This window comes from Chelonia mydas, chromosome 1 (assembly GCF_015237465.2).
Source record: "Chelonia mydas isolate rCheMyd1 chromosome 1, rCheMyd1.pri.v2, whole genome shotgun sequence".
Taxonomy (NCBI): Eukaryota; Metazoa; Chordata; order Testudines; family Cheloniidae; genus Chelonia; species Chelonia mydas.
In genome coordinates this window covers 302,203,672-302,222,495 of record NC_057849.1, presented here as the reverse complement: position 1 = coordinate 302,222,495, position 18,824 = coordinate 302,203,672, and the positions used below count along the sequence as shown (strand labels likewise).

The 18,824-nt window shown below is 43.7% G+C and overlaps 1 protein-coding gene across 1 annotated transcript in view; it reads left to right on the top strand.

Annotated features, from left to right (window-relative positions):
- Positions 1-8,608, top strand: part of CTTNBP2 (cortactin binding protein 2) — a 197,079-nt gene extending 188,471 nt beyond the window's left edge. The window contains 2 exon segments of the mRNA XM_037888921.2: positions 6,970-7,109; positions 7,111-8,608. Coding sequence (XP_037744849.1) covers positions 6,970-7,109; positions 7,111-7,216 — 246 coding nt within the window. The 3' untranslated portion in view covers positions 7,217-8,608.
- Positions 8,609-18,824: the final 10,216 nt, after the last annotated feature.

Genomic DNA, 18,824 nt, shown 5'->3' with positions numbered 1-18,824 from the left:
GACTGACTGCATCTCCAGTTCCTTGTCACCGCCGCATGGTCCTGGTCAGAACTTTGTGTCCATATTTCTGATGCACTTTTAAATAAGATAGTTATACATAGTTTTAAGAGTTTTATAATAGCTTTACCAATTTATTGTAGTTTTAGTGCTTTGTTTAGATTGATTTGGGGGGTTGTTTTCTTCTTCACTTCCTCCCCCCATGCCCACAAGCGAGTACTGGACTATGCCCAGGACTCCAGGCCTCAAACTCTGTGCCTCCTGCCTGCTCTCCTTCTCAGTCAGCGACAAACACCAACGCCCCCTCTACTTCTTGGGGGGAGCTCACATTGCATCAGGGTGCAGTATTTGCCAGTCCTTCCCCAGCCACACCCAAGAAGGCCAGGCTCTCTGCCTCCAGAAGCACTTTATGGAGTTCGCCATGAGGCCTCATTGGGACCCATGCCAGGGAACTCTCCCATACATCAGCCTGAATTAGCACAGAGCTCACCTGTTGCTACCATATCCAGATCTGGTGCCAGGGGAACCACCACCATGTACCCCATGGTGGGGCCTAGTCAGGAGATAAGGAAGTATGCCTATAAGCATGGGACTAAGTCTTCCTCAAAATCAAAGAAAGTGGACACTCCTTCCATGACTTTGAGCCATGAAGACCGAGCTCATGCTAAGTCCCATAGGCATGAGAAGAAATCCCACACATGGTGGTATCCAGTTGTTCCGAGCCCTGCTCCACCAGTACCAACATCACTGGCACAAGATGTGGGATCCTCCCATTCTGGGAAGGTCCATGGCGCTGGCACCAATACAAATCAAAGAGAGGGTACCTCTGACACTGGGGAGATCCAGAACCATATCTGAGCCACAGCACATATTGGCCGTGGGAGACCCAGAGTCACCCCTCCATCTCTAGAGAGGTTATTTCTCTGCCACGGGATATGCCCTGGGTACAGGACCCCGCACCATCCATTCCAGTAATCTGCACCCTTCCCAAGGTACTACCATTTAACTGGAGTCCATCTTCTCCTCCTCCTCCAAATCAGAACCAGGAGAGGAGCTGACCATGTCATATCACCCCTATGCACCTTCACAGAGACTGCCATACCAGCATCCACCACTTCCACCATCTTAGAGCCATTGGTACCCCATGCTGTACCCCACAACCTCCCTCAGATATGACCTAATGGTCATACTGGGGACCCTGGTCCCAATACCACCCCCTTGGAACCAGCTCAGTCTATGAGGAAATATTCGCCTGCCTCCCCTCTATGGGTTCCTTCTAACAGGTGCTCAGGTCCACTGATAGAGGAGGAACTCCTTAGTCCAGTCGCAGTGGTGTCACCGGAACCGGTGAAATTTCCCTCTTCATGAAGTGGTTACTGCAGCATCCCCTTCTCCTCCGGATGACTTCAGGCAATTTCAGAAACTGTTGCAGAGTTGTGAGGGAACTCCAAATTCCCCTGAAAGAAATCCAGGACACCCAGCATAAGCTACTTGATATCCTCCACACCTTGGTACCAGCCAGAATTACATTGCCAATTAATGATGCTATTCTGTTCTGGAAGACTCCAGTGTGGCACACCCCTACCACATGCACAGCTACCCCCAAAGTTGCCAAAAAACATTCCTATAGTTCCTGCCACGGGTCTGAGTTCCATTTTTCTCAGCCTTCTCCAAACTTCCTAGTTGTCCAGGCAGCGACTGAACAAGCCAAACAGTATCACCCATGATCTACACCAGCTGATAAGGAGGGCAAGCATTTGGACTTTTTAGGATGCAAGATATTATTCTCGTCTAGCCTTCAGTTCAGGATTGTGAACTATCAGGCATTACTAGCCAAGTACCAGGGGGTAGCCATGTTCGTCTGTATCCACAAAAACAACAAGGAGTCTGGTAGCACCTTAAAGACTGACTGATTTATTTGGGCGTAAGCTTTCGTGGGTAAAACACCATTTCTTCAGGTGCATGGAGTGAAAATTACAGATGCAGGCTTATATAATGACATATAAAGGGAAGGGAGTTACCTCACAAGTGGAAAACCAGTGTTGACAGGGCCACTTCGATCAGGGTGGATGTAATCCACTCCCAATAATAGATGAGGAGGTGTCAATTCCAGGAGAGGCAAAACTGCTTTTGTAATGAGCCAGCCACTCCCAGTCCCTATTCAAGCCCAAAATAATGGTGTTAAATTTGAAAATGAATTTTAGTTCCACTGTTTCTCTTCTATGGGCCCCACATTTTACCCTCAGAGACCTGATGAGCCTCTGAGGAAATGCCAGAAATCTCAGCGATCTCACCTCCGGGGCCCTCTTTTCAGGCTTTGACGTCGCAGTTACAACCTCTAGCCAAGAGGTATTTCTGAGGTGACCCCAAGAGTTGCCAACTGCTATATCTATCACCTCACAATCCTCCAACCTCCTTTGGGAGTTGGTTAGCCCTCTTTTCCCACACTTGGAGTGCAATAACAATGGACAAATGGATGTTGAACGTCATCCGCCATGGCTATACAATCAAGTTTATCATGCTACCTCCTCCAAGACCTCTCTCTCCTATCCTCTTCAGAGACCACTCTCATGACAGCATCCTCACCCAACAGGTGAACTCCTTATTGCAACAGGGAGTAGTAGAACACGTCCCCACGAAATATCAGGGAACAGGGTTTTACTCAACTTCCTGATACCCAAGAAGAAAGGTGGGGGAAGACCAATCCTTGATCTCCAACATCTCAATCACTTCATTCACAAACTCAAGTTTTGCATGGTCACCTTGGCAGTGATTATCCCATCCTTAGAGAAGAGCATGGGGTTTACGGCTCTCAATATGAAGGACACTTATTTTCACATTGATGTCCATCCAGCCCACAGACATTTCCAGAGATTTACATTGGGCTGCTACCATTTCCAGTACAGGGTGCTCGCCTTCAGAATAGCCACCGCTTCCAGAATCTTTACCAAAGTCTTTTTCTGTTGTAGCAGCCTAGGTCAGATGTTAGGGGGTCTTCATGTTTCCATATCTCGACAATTGGCTTCTAGCTGCGTGGTCCAAGCAAGAAGCACAAGTTTCAACCTCCATGCTGTTCAACCTTCCTTTGTCCCTCGGAGTCAGCGTCAACATTGAGAAATGGATCATAGACTCCACACAGTCTCTGGACTTCATAGGGGCTGACATCAGTTCAGTCACAGCATGGGACTATTTGCCAAAAGACGTGTTCCAGTCAATGAGCAACACCATAACTCGCATTGTGAGCAATCCTGTCTACCAGCCTGGACTTGCCTATCCCTCCTAGGCCACATGGCTTCATGTATACATGTGACCCCTTTTGCATGACTCCACCTTTGCTGTAGTCAGATGTGGCTCCAATCCATTTACTCACCAAATCTTCATTCCATGGACTTCATGCTAACAGTCCCCACCAAGGTACTGTCATGGCTTCAGTGATGGACAGACCCACATCGCATATGCATGGGGGGTCCCTCCAGACAAGGCGATCATCACCGACACATCCCTGGCAGGCTGCCACATGGATGATTATATGACACAGGGAACGTGGTCTCCTCAAGAATCCAGGATGTTCATAAATGTCCTGGAACGCCAAGCTGAGTGGTCTTCCTCTTTTGATGCCATACTTGCAAAAGGAAGAGAAAGGAGGCCTAGAAAAATGAGAGAAGGACCAGATCAACAGAGAAAATGAGCCCTGAGCTGCAAAACAGAAATCCAACATCAGAACAATGTAACATGCACCTATGGGCATGTAGCCTGAAAGATAGCTAAAAAAATCTGTGATGCTGAAGTGCGGGATGTCAAGCAGCAAACTTAATGGCAAGCTCTCCTTACACTTCCCATAAGCACAGTGGGTGAACATCACCACACCAAAGCACTCCATCCCTTCGGCAGTAAAGTCAAGAGCCCCATCGAGCATTGATTCCTCAGAACTTGAAATACCAAGCTCCAGCTCAAGAAGTCAAGTTAGGAGACACACAGAGCATGAGCAGCTCCTTGACATGCCTCTGTTGAAGCCCCTGGTCCCCAGTGAGACTGCCAGGAACCCCATAGTACCAGCTCTAAGACAATGCTCTTGCCCTAGGATGGCCAGTGTAGAAGCTCTTGGAGCAATTAGAATGCTTTTTACTCTGAAGTCTGTGCTCGTGCGGGAAATTCCAGTCTGAAAGCCAGTACCTCATACCGTGAGGGCTCTGGCACATCTTGATGTCTAGCTTGAGTAATGATGGCAGAATTCAGCCCTATGTGATTAAAAATGTTCCAATAAATAAAAGAAATTAGTTTTAGGAAAGAGCTTTCATTCATTAGCTGCAAGTCTTTATTAAACTGCATTACAACAGTACAATATATATAATATAACACTCCTTTTTAATGAGAAAATAAATTATAAATGTAGCTCTGTAGGTTCATTAAATGTTCTCTGTTCTGTTATTTTATAGGGTTTAAATTTAAGTCCCCTGTTCTGTATTGATATGTAGAGGAGTTAGCATGTCTGACATAAACATAACTGCAAATTTTAATGAAGAGATGTGCAACAAAGCTAACTGCTTTGATGCCTATGAAATGCAGCTGTCCAGCTATACCATGCACTCTTGAGTTATTGCTCTTATGAATTAGCTTGTCACCTCTCTTTTGTAACACTTACTGTATTTTTATTGGCCTATTGTCAGTTACCTTAAATATTTAAAATGACACAGACCATATTCCATATTTTTATTTAAAATCTGGAGATCAGTTCCCCCTACAGTTTTGAAGGTAGATGAAAGTTTGGGGCTATACTTCTTTTGAGTGTTTTTCTTTTAACAAAGAAAGATTACCTACTGTATTGATATTCTTTTGTTGTTTAAGCAAAGAAGTTCCTAACCCCATATGGCTGATTTGATATCTGCATGGTTCAGAAACATAGCTGACCATGCATGCATTCATATCATAAACTGGAGGTTGAACTCTATGTAACAATGTGAAACATAACTGCATTTGTGCTAATATTATGAATTTTGATACCTGGTGACATGTTTTATATTGTTAGTTATGATTTTTTTTTCCTGTCAGAATTATATTATAGCATGGTTTGTAATAACTATGTAAGCTTAGTTAATTATTTTGTTGATAAATTGGAAATAAAAATTGTGAGTGTCATTCCAAGGTGCTGTTTTGGGAATATCTGTATTTTACTTTTTGGCCAGTGGTATGGCATAAGTGCAGTATGCTAATGTTGGGAAGAACACGCATTTTCTCTTCCTCTGTTCGTTTCCTTAGCACAGCCAGTGCTTGTTTCCTGGAAAAGATGGAAGTGAAATGTATATCCTGTCCTTAGGCCCTAGTATATAAATCCCAGCAGTGCCTAGCAATCTCCTTCTTCTTCTCATGGGAAGTTAGAATGGAGTATTAGCTGGTTTCAGTCTCCAAATTAGGAATCTGCAAACTGGTTTTTAAAAGTACCATCTGTTCTGCAGCAATACTGAAGGTAGCTGGATATCCCCAGTGCCTCTCATGCCTAGGGCTATTTCATCTTTCTGCTCAATGCAGTTTCTGCCACACCAAATCAGCTACTATATGAGTAGAAAGGAGAGATAAGAAAACTGCTTTCATAACAGGGATAATATCACTATCCTTACCTCACTTCTTTGCTGATAAGACATATTTTGGAGGGGAACTGATTTGGCCTATGCTGCATGCTAAGCAACTACCCTCTGTGCCTTTTGTGCTGGGGGTTCTTCCTCTACCCCTATTCCCACAAAGGCTATGTCTACACTACCACGGTAAGTCGACCTATGCTACGCAACTCAGGAGTCGATGTACCTTAGGTTGAGTTACTGTGGGGTCTACACCGCGGGGGGTCGACCGGAGAAAATCTCCCATCGATTTACATTACTCTTCTCGTTGGAGGTAGAGTACAGGGGTCGACTGGAGAGCGCTCTGCAGTTGATTTGGCAGGTCTTTACTAAATCGACCGCTGGTGGATCGATCTCAGAGTGTCGATCCTCACTGTAGTGTAGACTTGCCCATAGAATTATAGCATGACTACACCACATTTTTAATGATTGCTGCTACCCTGACATTACATTACAAAAGAAAGAAGCTGCAGTACGAATTGCAAAGATGATGATTAGCTGATTAGGTGATTTCCCCCCCAACAAAGAAGAGAAGAAGCTCTCAGCAACAAATCAGCTGATCGGATAGATTTACAAAACTACTGAATCTTATGAAAGGCACAGAAACATCAGGTGGTATTTTACGAGCACAGCACATGTACTGAATTAGAATTTTGAAAGGCCAATTAAAGGTTTTAGAGGCTTTGAAATACTGAGTGGCTAGCAAAGACAGTTGTGAAGATGAGCCTGTATGGCAGATAGTTAATTTTAAAACAGTCCGTAAAGTAGGATGGTGTCCTTCCAGGAGCAGTTTAAGGGTCTCTGTACACACCTACACCTCTGCTTATTGTTCACACTAAAGTAGTGATTTTTCAATATTTTAAATTTAGATTTGAAAAGAATGTAACTTAAAAATGCCAGTGGTGCCGCAAACCTCTGCTAAAGGGACTGCTGAGCTTCTGGGGATGAGAGGAGGGAGAAATTCTCCATATAGTCCAGGGAATCTTTCTTCTTCAGAGGAAGAGAGAGAGAGAAAAGTAAAAAGAGCGGTACCGAGCATCAGCTGGTATAATTTGTCCAGAGCACTACTATTGTCCTTGTATGATATGTTAAGAAGTTTTTATTGAAGAAATGCCCCGTTAGCTTTTTTTTTTACAAAAGCAACTTCTATTAGAGTATTGGTTTCTAACTGGTTAGTGAAGCTAAAACTGTAACTGTTTCACAAGGACCTGAAAATTTATCCTTTTCCTGTGGCTATCATGCTTCCAAAAAGTGCAAGATGCTGTAAACAGTAGACACTCACTGTTTTGCTCCTTTTTGGTGCTCTTTGTTCTTACGATGGATATGCTTATGCTAAAAAGATGCTGTATTTTATTCACAGGGTGGGATCCGTCCTCTCAGCAGCAATCGCACTGTGGAATGCACCAACAGTAAATCAAAGACTGAGTTGGGTGTTTCAAGAGTTAAATCTTTTCTTCCTGTTCCCAGAAGTAAAGTCACCCAGCCTTCTCAGTACGCAAAAAAGCAGCAGCAGTAATACAAGGCAAATAGAGGCAGATGATGATAACTCAAAAGAAAAGATTTGGAATTTGCACAAAAAAATACAAATAGAAAAATCTAATAAATAGACCTGCCTAGTATACAGTTTTCAGTGTTCACATAATCTCTGTATTAAAGAACAAAGAACTCAAATATGTAAATAATTTTTTAAAATTAAAATGGTTTCTTTGTAATATAATGTGTGTACGGGACCACAGTTTAATTTGTATGTAAATAAGATGTTCATAATGAAATATTGTATTGCTTTAATCTGGAAATTATATTGATTTAAACTTAGTGGGAAGTTATGCCAGCCTCATAAGTGGGTTTTCTAATATGGAAATTAGCATTGCTTAAATGATTTTATTCAGGGGTATCACCACAGAAAATTGTGTGTGTGTGCGCGTGTGCGTGTGTGTATATATATACAGTATATAAATATATTCTATGAAATTCATGTGTTGCATACAGATGAGTTGCACAATATGTACAGTACTGGCTTAAAGCTAATGTACATGCATTTTAAAGACTGAACATGTTTTTATCTTCACTTAATGAAAAGTGAATGGAATGTGGCAATAATTAAAATGATTGGAAACCTAGATCAATTACTTTCAGTTACAAGCCATATTAAATATTTTGATTACCCCACAGTTTGCCTGCTGAAACGTGCTTTTGTTTCTCTCTTGCTTATTGTAGGCTTCATGTGTTTGAACTGTTATGAGTTTGCATTATGTCTCCTATATTTAAAAAAGAAAAGGGAGAGAATTATAATGCAATAAATCAGTTACTTCACACAACTTCCCACTCTTTGGGATGGTCCTCTAATAAATGAGTCTTAATGTATGATGTAAAAGTTTTCTGCTCTTTCAATAGCATTTTAAAAAATTAATCCAGGAAATAATGTTGTTTTACCAAAACAGTTCTTATTGAAAGAATTACAGCACAAGTTTAATTACATGGTTATCCAGAGATAATGTATCAGCAATAACATGAATTACCATGTAATTACCAATTTTTATAGTGGATTTACTATGTAGTTACTGTGAAATAACATTTGAATTGCAGTTAACCTGAAATATCTTTTATCTCACTACAGATTTAAATTACTTTCCCATTAGGGGAAGTGTGTATGTGAAAGAAATATTCCATCCACCCACCCTCTTTATGGTGGCCACAGTTTATACTTGTGAATAGTAATAATGTGGATACAATCACTGTCTTGGTACCTTATTATCTAGTCAGAAGAGGAGGATACATGGCTTCCTTAAGATCAGACCTCAGTGCCACCTGGTGAATTACCAAGACGTTGCTTTGAGAGAGGTATGGGCAACATGCTCATCGCTGCACCTTCCAAAAGGCCACTGTTCAAGTTAATTTTGGAAGGGGCAAGGGTTCCATAAATGTACTCCAAGCACTTCACCACAATGAGTAAGGCAGCCATCCCAAACTCATGTCAATAAAACTTTTGTACTGCTCCATGTTTGTCTGTCTCTTGGTCTTGTGTGTGTATATTGTATCTGTGTGGATTTAGAAGGATTAAATGGCTGATTTCATAGTTATCTCCTTTAAAATATATTCTGGGAGGAAATGCATAACTTTCAGCATTGTTTTCTTACAACCTGTGATGGGGTGTCCACCCCACCCAAGGCCTGAGAGGGTTAAGGTGGTCAGGTGGGCCAATCAACTGCCTAGGCTGTGCCTGAAAGAGGAGCCAGGGAGCAAGGATTAATTAGAGACAAGGCTCAGCTGGATAGGAACAGGAAGGGCCTTTATAAAGCCTAGGAGCTGACAGCCGAAAGGGACTGCAGGGAAGTAGTCTGCAGTCACTCCCTGAGAGAAGGGTGGTGTGTTTGGGGCTATAGAGTCAAGGAGCCTACAGTTACTCTCTGGGAGGAGGGAGTTGTGTGGCTGGCAAACCCAGAGAGGGTAGAGAGCCAGAAAGGTAGAAAAGGCTCAAGGGAAAGCAGCCAGGCAAAGGATAATGTAGACCTTAGCTGCAGAAGATAGGGCCCCTGAGCTGGAACCTGGAGTAGAGGGCTGGCCTGGGTTCCCATACCAAGCACTGGGGAGGTGTAGACCAGGCCATAGAGAGCAGACTGCCTGGGATGGCTTGCTCTGAAAGATACCCGGAAGGGGAGGACCGTAGTGACCTGGCCGGAGAGGCAAGTCACAAAGAGGAAGCTGCAGCTCCTGGAGTGAGAAGGAGCCACAGGGTGAGAGAGGACGATGGGTGGAGACTACCAGAGGAGAGTGCAGCACCTGGAAGGAACTAATCCCACAGCAACCAGGAGGAGGTGTCCTTAGCGGTGAGTGGATCCCGTGACAAACCAATTATGTATAAATTCTTGTGCAGTAACAGACCAGTGATTTCCAGTGAACACTGACCAAGAGTTTTCATATCTCCTGACCTTGTCATCAGTTTAGGTGCTGAAAACATGGCATGCATCTGTTTAACAGCAACTGGTTTTCAGCATCATTGATCAGCTGAAGATCAGAGGAATGTGCCTTAGCATCTAGCATCTGAGTACTGTAGCTTACTCTGTGTGTGGGAGGTGGGCGGTAGTGGAGGGGAAAAGCAAATCTGAAGAGATATTTGTAATGATCACACAGGATGCAGCATCATGTGTTTAAATTCTGCAAGAAGTCAGGGAGGTGAAAAAGGGAAGCAAAAAAACTAGGGGTGGGGCAACACCTAAGTTACAGCCTGAGCTAACTTTGCAGGAGGACATCCTAGGAGACAAAGACCTCTCCTTTAGGCCCTGAGTGATGACTGCAGGATCAGGGCCTTAGTTTGTGTGTGTAAGGAGTAGATCTGGGCGCATAACTGATTTTTTCAGTTCAGACATGAAACTGAAAAATCAGAAAAAATGCTCAGCTCAGTTTGGCATTTGCCTGGGATATAGGAAACCCAGGTTTGAATCCCCTCTCTACAGCAAGGAATTGAACTCAGATCCCCACACCACCAAGCTATAAGCTGTTCTGGAGCAGGTTGCTCTCGATCTTTCCTGTTGAAACTGTTCCAGTTTGTATAAATACCTAAATATCCATTGGGCTAAAGAGAGAGTGAGAACAACTCTATGGTCTGTGGATTAAGGCACTCCTAGGAGGGGATGTGGTCTGGTGGGAGATGTGGATTCAAATCCCTCTTCTGAATGAGAGAGAAGACCTGAGTCCACATTATCTACCCCCTAGGGAGTGCCTAAGGGTATGTCTACACAGGGATAAAAGACCTGCAGCACAGCTGCAGCTGGCCTAGGTCAGCTGACTCAGGCTCACAGGTCTCAGGCTGCAGTGCTAAAAATCTCCATGTAGACATTCGGGCTTGGGTTCCCACCTGAGTCCAAATGTCTACACAGTGATTTTTCAGCCTTGGAACCTGAGCCCTGTGAACCCAAGTCAGCTGACCTGGGTCAGCTGCAGGATTTTTATCCCTGTGTAGGCATACCTTTAATCACCAGGCTATACAGACGTTTATATTCTCTCCTTGGCTTTAAACAGAAGAGCATAAGAACAGACTAGCCTTTAGCCTGGGAAAGGGGGAGACTGGAGTTCAACTCTCTGCTCCAGGGTGGGGATTCAAATCTGGATCTCCCACATCCAGGCAAGTGCCCTAAGCACTTTGTTAAAGGGTGACATCAGGCCTGTCTGCATGCAGTCTTTGTCCCCCTCACCAAAAAAGTTTTTCCCAGCAAAAATTAATTAATCAAACCTTAAATAGTTTCAGGTCAACTGAAATTGCATTTTTCAGTAAATAAATTATTAATCCAAACTAATTTGCCCTGCTCTAATAAAGAGAAAACTAGCAGTTCTAAACTGAACTATCAGATTTATTTTAAGAAGGGATGTCACTCATGAGAGAGCAGCCATGCAATACAAGGAGTGAAAATCTGCATAGGAGTGAAAAGAATTGTTTCAACTTTGACCACTATGTCCACAATCTTAAGGGAAAAAAATATTATCGCTACATTTAAAAACATCTTTTGGGCCTCTAATTATCTTCTCCTTCTGTGAGCCATGGTCCCTATGTGTATTCCACACGTGGGTATGCACGTGCTCCAGGCGCCTGAGACTGGAAATTCTTCAAAGCAGTGTCCGTTGGCCTGCCCATGTGCAGTAGCTCTCCTCATGCTCCTTACTGAGAGAATAAGAGGCAGTGCAGGCTGATGCCTCTCCACTTCCTTCTTTCTGCCACATGGCCTGACTCAGAATAATGTTCTCCTTCACTCGCTTGTATAACCTGCAAAGACAGAAAATATTTTTAAGTAGTTAGGTATTTTATAGGGCTGTCAATTAATCAAAGGTAACTCATGCGATTAACTCAAAAAATAATCACTATTAATCACAGTTTAAATCTTATTGTTAAACAATAGAATCCAAATGGAAAAGTATTAAATATTTTTGGATATTTTTCTACATTTTCAAATATATTGATTTCAATTACAACACAGAATACAAAGTGTACAATGCTCTCTTTATATTTTTATTACAAATATTTGCACTGTGAAAATGATAAAAGATAGTATTTTTCAGTTCACCTATACAAGTACTGTAGTGCAATCTCTTTATCGTGAAAGTGCAACTTACATATGTCAAATTTTTGTTGTTGTTACATAACTGCACTCAAAACCAAAACAATATAAAACTTTAGAGCCTACAAATCCATTCAGTCCTACTTATTCAGCCAATCACTAAGACAAACAATTTTGTTTACATTTACAGGAGATAATGCTGCCCACTTATTTACAATGTCAGCTGAAAGTGAGAACAAGTGTTCGGATGACACTTTTGTAGTTGGCATTGCAAGGTATTTAAGCGCCAGATATGCTAAACATTCATATGCCCCGTCATGCTTCAGCCACCATTCCAGAGGACATGCTTCAAGGCTGATGACGCTTGTTTAAAAAAAAAGGTGTTAATTAAATTTATGACTGAACTCATTGGGGGGAGGGAGGGTGTGATTGTACGTCCCCTGCTATGTTTTACCTGCATTCTGCCATATATTTCATGTTATAATAATCTCCAGTGATGACCCAGCACATGTTCGTTTTAAGAACACTTTCACTGCAGATTTGACAAAATGCAAAGAAGGTACTAATGTGAGATTTCTAAGGATAGCTACAGCACCTTGACCCAAGGTTTAAGAATCTGAAGTGCCTTCCAAAATCTCAGAGGGAAGAGGTGTGAAGCATGCTTTCAGCAATCTTAAAAGAGCAATACTCTGATGTGGAAACTACAGAACCCGAACCACCAAAAAAAGAAAATCAACCTTCTGCTGGTGGCATCTGACTCAGATGATGAAAATGAACATGTGTCTGTCCACTCTGCTTCGGAGTGTTATTGAGCAGAACCTGTCATCAGCAGGGATGTATGTTCTCTGGAATGATGGTCGATTCATGAAGGGAAATATGAATCTTTAGCACATCTGGCACGTAAATACCTTTTGACACCAGTTACAACAGTGCCATGCAAATGCTTGTTGTCACTTAACAGTGCTATTAATCATGATTAATTTTTTAACTGCTTGACAGCCCTAGTATTTTAGCTTAGTAATTAAAGTTATAGTTAGCATAGAATATTTCTTTTCCCCAGTTAGGGAACCCCTCCCTGGCGCTGGGACCACGCCCAGAGTCCTGGGATTCAAGAATTGCTTCTCCTGCTCTCACTCTTCTCCATCAGTTACAAACATTAATGGTGCCTGTAGGGTCTGGGTGAGATGCATATCTCTGCAGCGTGCAGCATCTGTCACTCCTTCCCATCCAGAACTCGAGAAGCCCAGGAGCTTTGCCTACAAAAGCATCTGATGGAGAAGGTTGTTAGGCCCCTCTCCGATCCAGTCTAGGGAGACCCCCCCCCATACATCAACCTCAACTGACCAGCAGTGCCCCTCCAAGTACATGCCTTGGAATGGAGCTTTCAATATATAAGCCCAAGGACTCTTTTTCTAGCACATTGGCTTTTAACATTTTTTCATTTGTGGACACCTAAACATTTTTGAATGGAGGTGCAGACCCCTTTGGAAATCTTAGACATAGTCTGTGGATCCCCAGGGGTGTGCAGACCACAGTTTGAAAACCACTGTTCTAGGGCTTCCCATGAGAGTAGAGGGTGCTTTCATGGGCTCAAGGACAGATCCTCTTCAAGGACTGTGCATAATAAATATACTTCCTCCCCGAGCCTCTCCAAGTTGGGTGAGATGTTGCATATAGAACCTAAGGAACTGGCTTTGCTAAAGACTCCCTAGATTGGAGGGCAAAGCGTGTAAAAAGAAAGATCCACTGATTCCAGTCACCTCTGAACCCAAGCATAAGGACAGATGTTCACCAGTTCCTCTACAAGTACTGATCCAGACCCATTATCAGTACTGCCTCATTCATCTAAAGACCATCCAGCTGTCACAGATGCACCGGGTCCTTTAGACTTGACTGCTGGAACCCCTTAGACACCAGGGCACATGGAGACATACAGAACACTGGAGAATAGTCATTCCTTATCCACTGTCTCCACTTCTTTCCAGCCCGCCCTCCTAAGGAATGTCCTTACTCCCAAGAAGGAGTCTATATCAATGTCCCAGGAGCAGTCCAATTTCCAAACATCTGGCAGAAGTGTCCTGGTACTGAAGGCATCATCGCTACCAGTGGAACAGTTCTTGGCCCTCCTAAGGAATGTCCTTACTCCCAAGAAGGAGTCTATATCAATGTCCCAGGAGCAGTCCAATTTCCAAACATCTGGCAGAAGTGTCCTGGTACTGAAGGCATCATCGCTACCAGTGGAACAGTTCTTGGGTGAGTCAGAGGAGATGGCCGCACTAGTATCTCTATGGAGATACTCGAGCCCCAAAAGATAGTTGTGAGGTTACACTCACCATTCCTCCAGATATGCTCCCCTCTGGGACTTCTGGTATCAATCCACCTGGATTGATCAATCCCTCTTTCTGGCATTATTGGGGTCAGTGGGATTCTTATGGCAGGCATCCAGGCTCTTCTCCTCTCCTCTCACCAACTTGTTCAGTTAGTATATGAGGAGGAAGGGCCAAAACCAGAGCTGCAGGTACTGATGATTCTGATGGGTGCCTCTTCATCATTCCAGGATGACGTGGTCACTCCTTTTTTGCCTTCTCTGCTGGATGACCACCGCTAGTACCAGGGCTATTACAAAGAGTTGACAATGACCTACAGATCCCATTAGAGGAGATCCAGGACCCTCAACACTAGCTCCTGGACATCCTGCAACCTTGGGAACTGAGTAAGGTGGCCCTTCCAATCAATGAGACCATACTAGAACTGGCCAGAGCAGTATGACACACTGGGGCATCATGTGCCCCGACACCACAAAAAGCCGAGAGGCAATACTTTGTTCCTGCTAAAGTTGAATGTTTATATTCCCATCTTGTCCCTAACTTTCTGGCGGTACAGGCAGCTACAGAAAGAGCTCAGTCACACTATCACTGGGCCACTCTGGCAGATAAAGGCGCTAAGACACTGCACCTCCTGGGAAGGAAGTTCTTTTCCTCCACAGGGGTGCAATTTCATGGTGCTAATTACCAAACTTTGTTAGCGAAATAGGACTTTAGTAACTATTCCAAGCTTGTGGACTTCCCATGGAGGACAGGGTCCAATTTCAGTTTCTTTTAGAATAGGGGACGTTAGTGGCAAAAGTAGACCCCCAGGCTGCAGTTGACGCTGTAGACCCAGGTTCCAGAATTTGGCCACTGGCTTGGTCATGAGAATGGACTTTTGGTTGCAATTGTCAGGGTTTCCTAGGGAGGTCCAAAACATCATCCAGGACTCCCCTTTGACAAGTACAGCCTCTTTAAATGGGAAAATAGAGGAGTCCCTGCACTCACTAAAGGATTCAAGATTGACTCTCTATTTCCTGGAGATTTATACCCCAGTCTTCCAGGAGGAAATGGCAGCCCTTTAGATCAGGTCCACCTCCTCCTGATGCTCCTTGTTACCAGAGCCCAGCCAAGCCTCCATGCAAATGCCACAGGATTCAGAGACCTGCGTTTTCAGCCACCTTTACTGCTACAATTTCTGTTCTCTCTCAACTGTAGGCCAAATGCCATTTTTGACATATTGCTCGAGACCCACGTAACACTGCTGATGACACCCATTTATCCCCCTGTTGCCTTTGCAGGCTGTCTTACACTCTTTGGCATAACTGGAACAAGATCACTTTGGACAGTTGGGTTCTGGAGATTATCCATCAAGGATACTCCATAGAGCTTCTCTTCTTCCTTCCTCACAAACCCCCTTCCAACTCCCTCTTTGGGGACCATTCTCACTAGGTGATTCTTCAGTGGGAGGTGGAATCCCTTTTACACTCAGGGGCAATAGAGCGCATCCCACCTCATTGCCATGGGAGTTGGTTCTACTCCCCGTATTTCCTAACTCCCGAAAAAGACAGAGGATGGAGACCCATCCTAGGTCTTCGGCAACTCAACATTTTCATTTGAAAGCTGAAATTCCAGATGATTCCAGGTGGCATCGATTATTCCCTCCCTTTAGGAAGGGATGTGGTACATGACTCTCAACATAAAGAACTTGAATTTCAACATGGATATTCACCCATCATACAGGACGTTCCTGTGTTTTACATTTGGGCAGGAACATTTCCAATTTTGGGTCCTCACCTTCAGACTCGCTACAGCACAGTATTTACGAATGTTTTCTTTGTGGTAGCGGTCCAGATGATGCGCCAGGGCTATACTGTGTTCCATACCTAGGAGATTGACTCCTGGTAGGCTGGTCTCATCAGGAGGTCAGGTCAGCAATAATGTCTCTCATACAAATTTTAGCAGCCCTAGGCATTTGCATAAACAAATAAAAGTTCGTTTTGTTACCCAGAAAGACAAACTTTATAGGGGCAATGTTACACTCAGTTTCTGCAAGAGCATTCCTGCTTGGAGACAGGTTTCATACAATGAGCAATCTGATTTCATGAATTACCCACAGACCGTGAACTACAGCGTATAGGTGTCTTTCACTGTTAGGCCAGCTGGCCACATGCACCTATGTGACACCATTTGCCGGACTCCAATTGTGGTGTCTGCAAGCTTGGCTCCATTTGATCTATCGAGCAAACAAGGACCACACCAACTCCAAGCTGACAGTTCCCACCAGAGTTACACCTCCCACGGTTGGTGGTCAAACCTGGAAAAGGTCATGGTGGAGCTTTCCTTCAACCTTCCCATGCCCAGGGCCACCATTGTGATAGACACCTCCCTCCTGGGGTGGAGCGCTCACCTGGACATACGCACTGCTTAGGATACATGGACTCCATGAGAAGCCAGGCTAAATGTAAACGTATGGGAAGTGAGGTGGTCCACCTTGCATGCAAGGCTTTCCTTCTGCTCATACATTCACTACATGTACAGGTAATGTCAGACAATGTCACCATGGTGGTCTATATAAACAAACAAGGATGAGTGAGAGCCTACCCACTCTGCCTGGAAGCCACTAGACTTTGGAACTGGTGCATCAGGAATCACATCATGATATAGGCTGCATGTGTCCCTGATATTCACAACTCCCTTGCAGACAAGCTAAGAAGAAGCTTTTTGGCAGACCATGAATGGGAGGTTTGTGAAACAATCCTGAACAAGATGTGTACTTAGTGGGGTACTCCACTCTTTGCATCCCAAAGCCCCCCATATCCTCCCTGGGGCCAGGGAAAACCCTGCTACCTCAACCCAGAGGGGCAGCCCTAGGGAAACATAGGCGCCGACTCTGTGGGTGCTCCGTGGCTGGAGCACCCACTGGGAAAAAATGGTGGGTGCTGAGCACCCACCAGCAGCCCTGCTATCAGCACCCCACTTTATTCCATATGCCTCCTGCCCGCTGGCGGGCACTGCTGATCAGCTCGGGCGGGCGGGGAGGGAGGGAGAAGGAGCAGGGATGGAGCGTGCTAAAGGGAGAGTGCAGAACTGGTCAGGAAGAGGCTGGACAGGATGGGGCGTAGGGGAAGGAGTGAAGTTGGGGCGGGGCCTGGGGCAAAACTGGGAGTCAAACATCTCCTGGCACGTTGGAAAGTCGGCACCTGTGCAGGGAAATATAACCCCCACAAGCACAGGGGGACCAGGAGGGGACATGGAAACCTTCCCACACCCCTCACATACCGTGGTAGTGCCCATCGCCTCTTCCTTGCCTCTCAATGTTCAGTCTCTCCCCTAGGTATGATCTATTCTCTCCCCTCCTCTTCCAGTTTTTTTTTTTTCATGTGTGTTTTGGTGATTGCAAAATATATGGTGAGACACAGGCTTTGTTTGGGGTTTTTATGCCTCCATCCACAGTTTTGAGGCCTTTGGATGCCCCTATCCCTGCATCTCACAATGAAGCATTATTTACCCCATCTTAATATGTCATGATGTACCCTATTTACCCCCACCTGCACCCTTGAGACCTTTGTGAATCCCACCTCCCCATGTGTGTGGTTCATAGCATTGTGATATGGCATTATTTACCCACCTGCTCAGCTGATATGAGGCCTCCTGTATTATAGTTCTCCCATCTTAGCTTGGAAGAGGAAAGATTATAGAGTTATTTACCGCAAACGGTACTTTTAAGATCTTTGTGTATATTTCCTCTCTCACACAGCATGGACCAACGTGGCACTGTTTACACTGGTCCACAGCTTCCAGACCCAACTCACTCAGCTATGAATTTGACAGATGAATTGTGGTCCACCCAAATTTACTTAACAAAAATGATCAGTGGAATCAACTCATGTCATTGGCTAAAGGTCATCTGTTGCTATGTGAATGCCAAAGCCAATCCTGGTTGGGGAGTAATACATAAAGGACAAACCCAGATAGTTATAGAAGTGGGAGAAATTTATCTTGTGAGGACCTTCAATTCCAGTGACTTTTTTTCCCCTCCATTACACCGATGATCAGGCATTGGTATAATGGAGTGATTGAATATTCTCTCTCTGCAGTATTATTGGAAAAACTATATTCTCATTGGGTTAATAATGACCGAATATTCTGTTTTGTGCTGTGGCTACTCAGAACTTGGCCTATTCTTAAAAGTGTGATTTAAAGTATACGTATAAACTAGTTTCTGAATAGCTGAAATAGTTAGTCCTAAAACTTAATTGGTAAAATGTCAACGTTCTCATGGTGTGACATGAATTGCCTTTGGCAGAAAGCCATGAGTCACTTTGGTGCACACAGCTTCTTTTAACATTTTTTTCATAGTTTATGTGAGCAATTGCAAACTTTGTTTCAAACCAGTTCTCACAATTGGCTGAAATTTAAATTTAAAGTTCTTAATAATAGAAAAATTTTACCTCAGATTAGGATTATTTCTTTTAATTAAGTTACTTTCTGGAATTGTGACTATTGTCTTTCAGACATCTTTGCTTCCACAGTAGAAAAACTGGACTGTAACAGGATCAATGGGTTGAAAAAAATGCATAATGGTCAAGTTTAAGAAAATTGGGGGAGATGAAAGAACCATTCGTTGACCTGTGAATGACAGATACTTGAAACACTAATGTTGTCCAGATTAGCAGTGAACACCTTTGTGTGATGCTATGGATAATATCTAGCCATATTCATTTTCTCTGAGGAAAAATTGAGCAATTCATTTAGGCATAATGAACTGGGTTATGATATGCTTTATTATTAATGCAGTGTGTAAACACTGAATGGAGTCTTTGTATTAATGCAATTTGATACATTTGTGGTTTTAA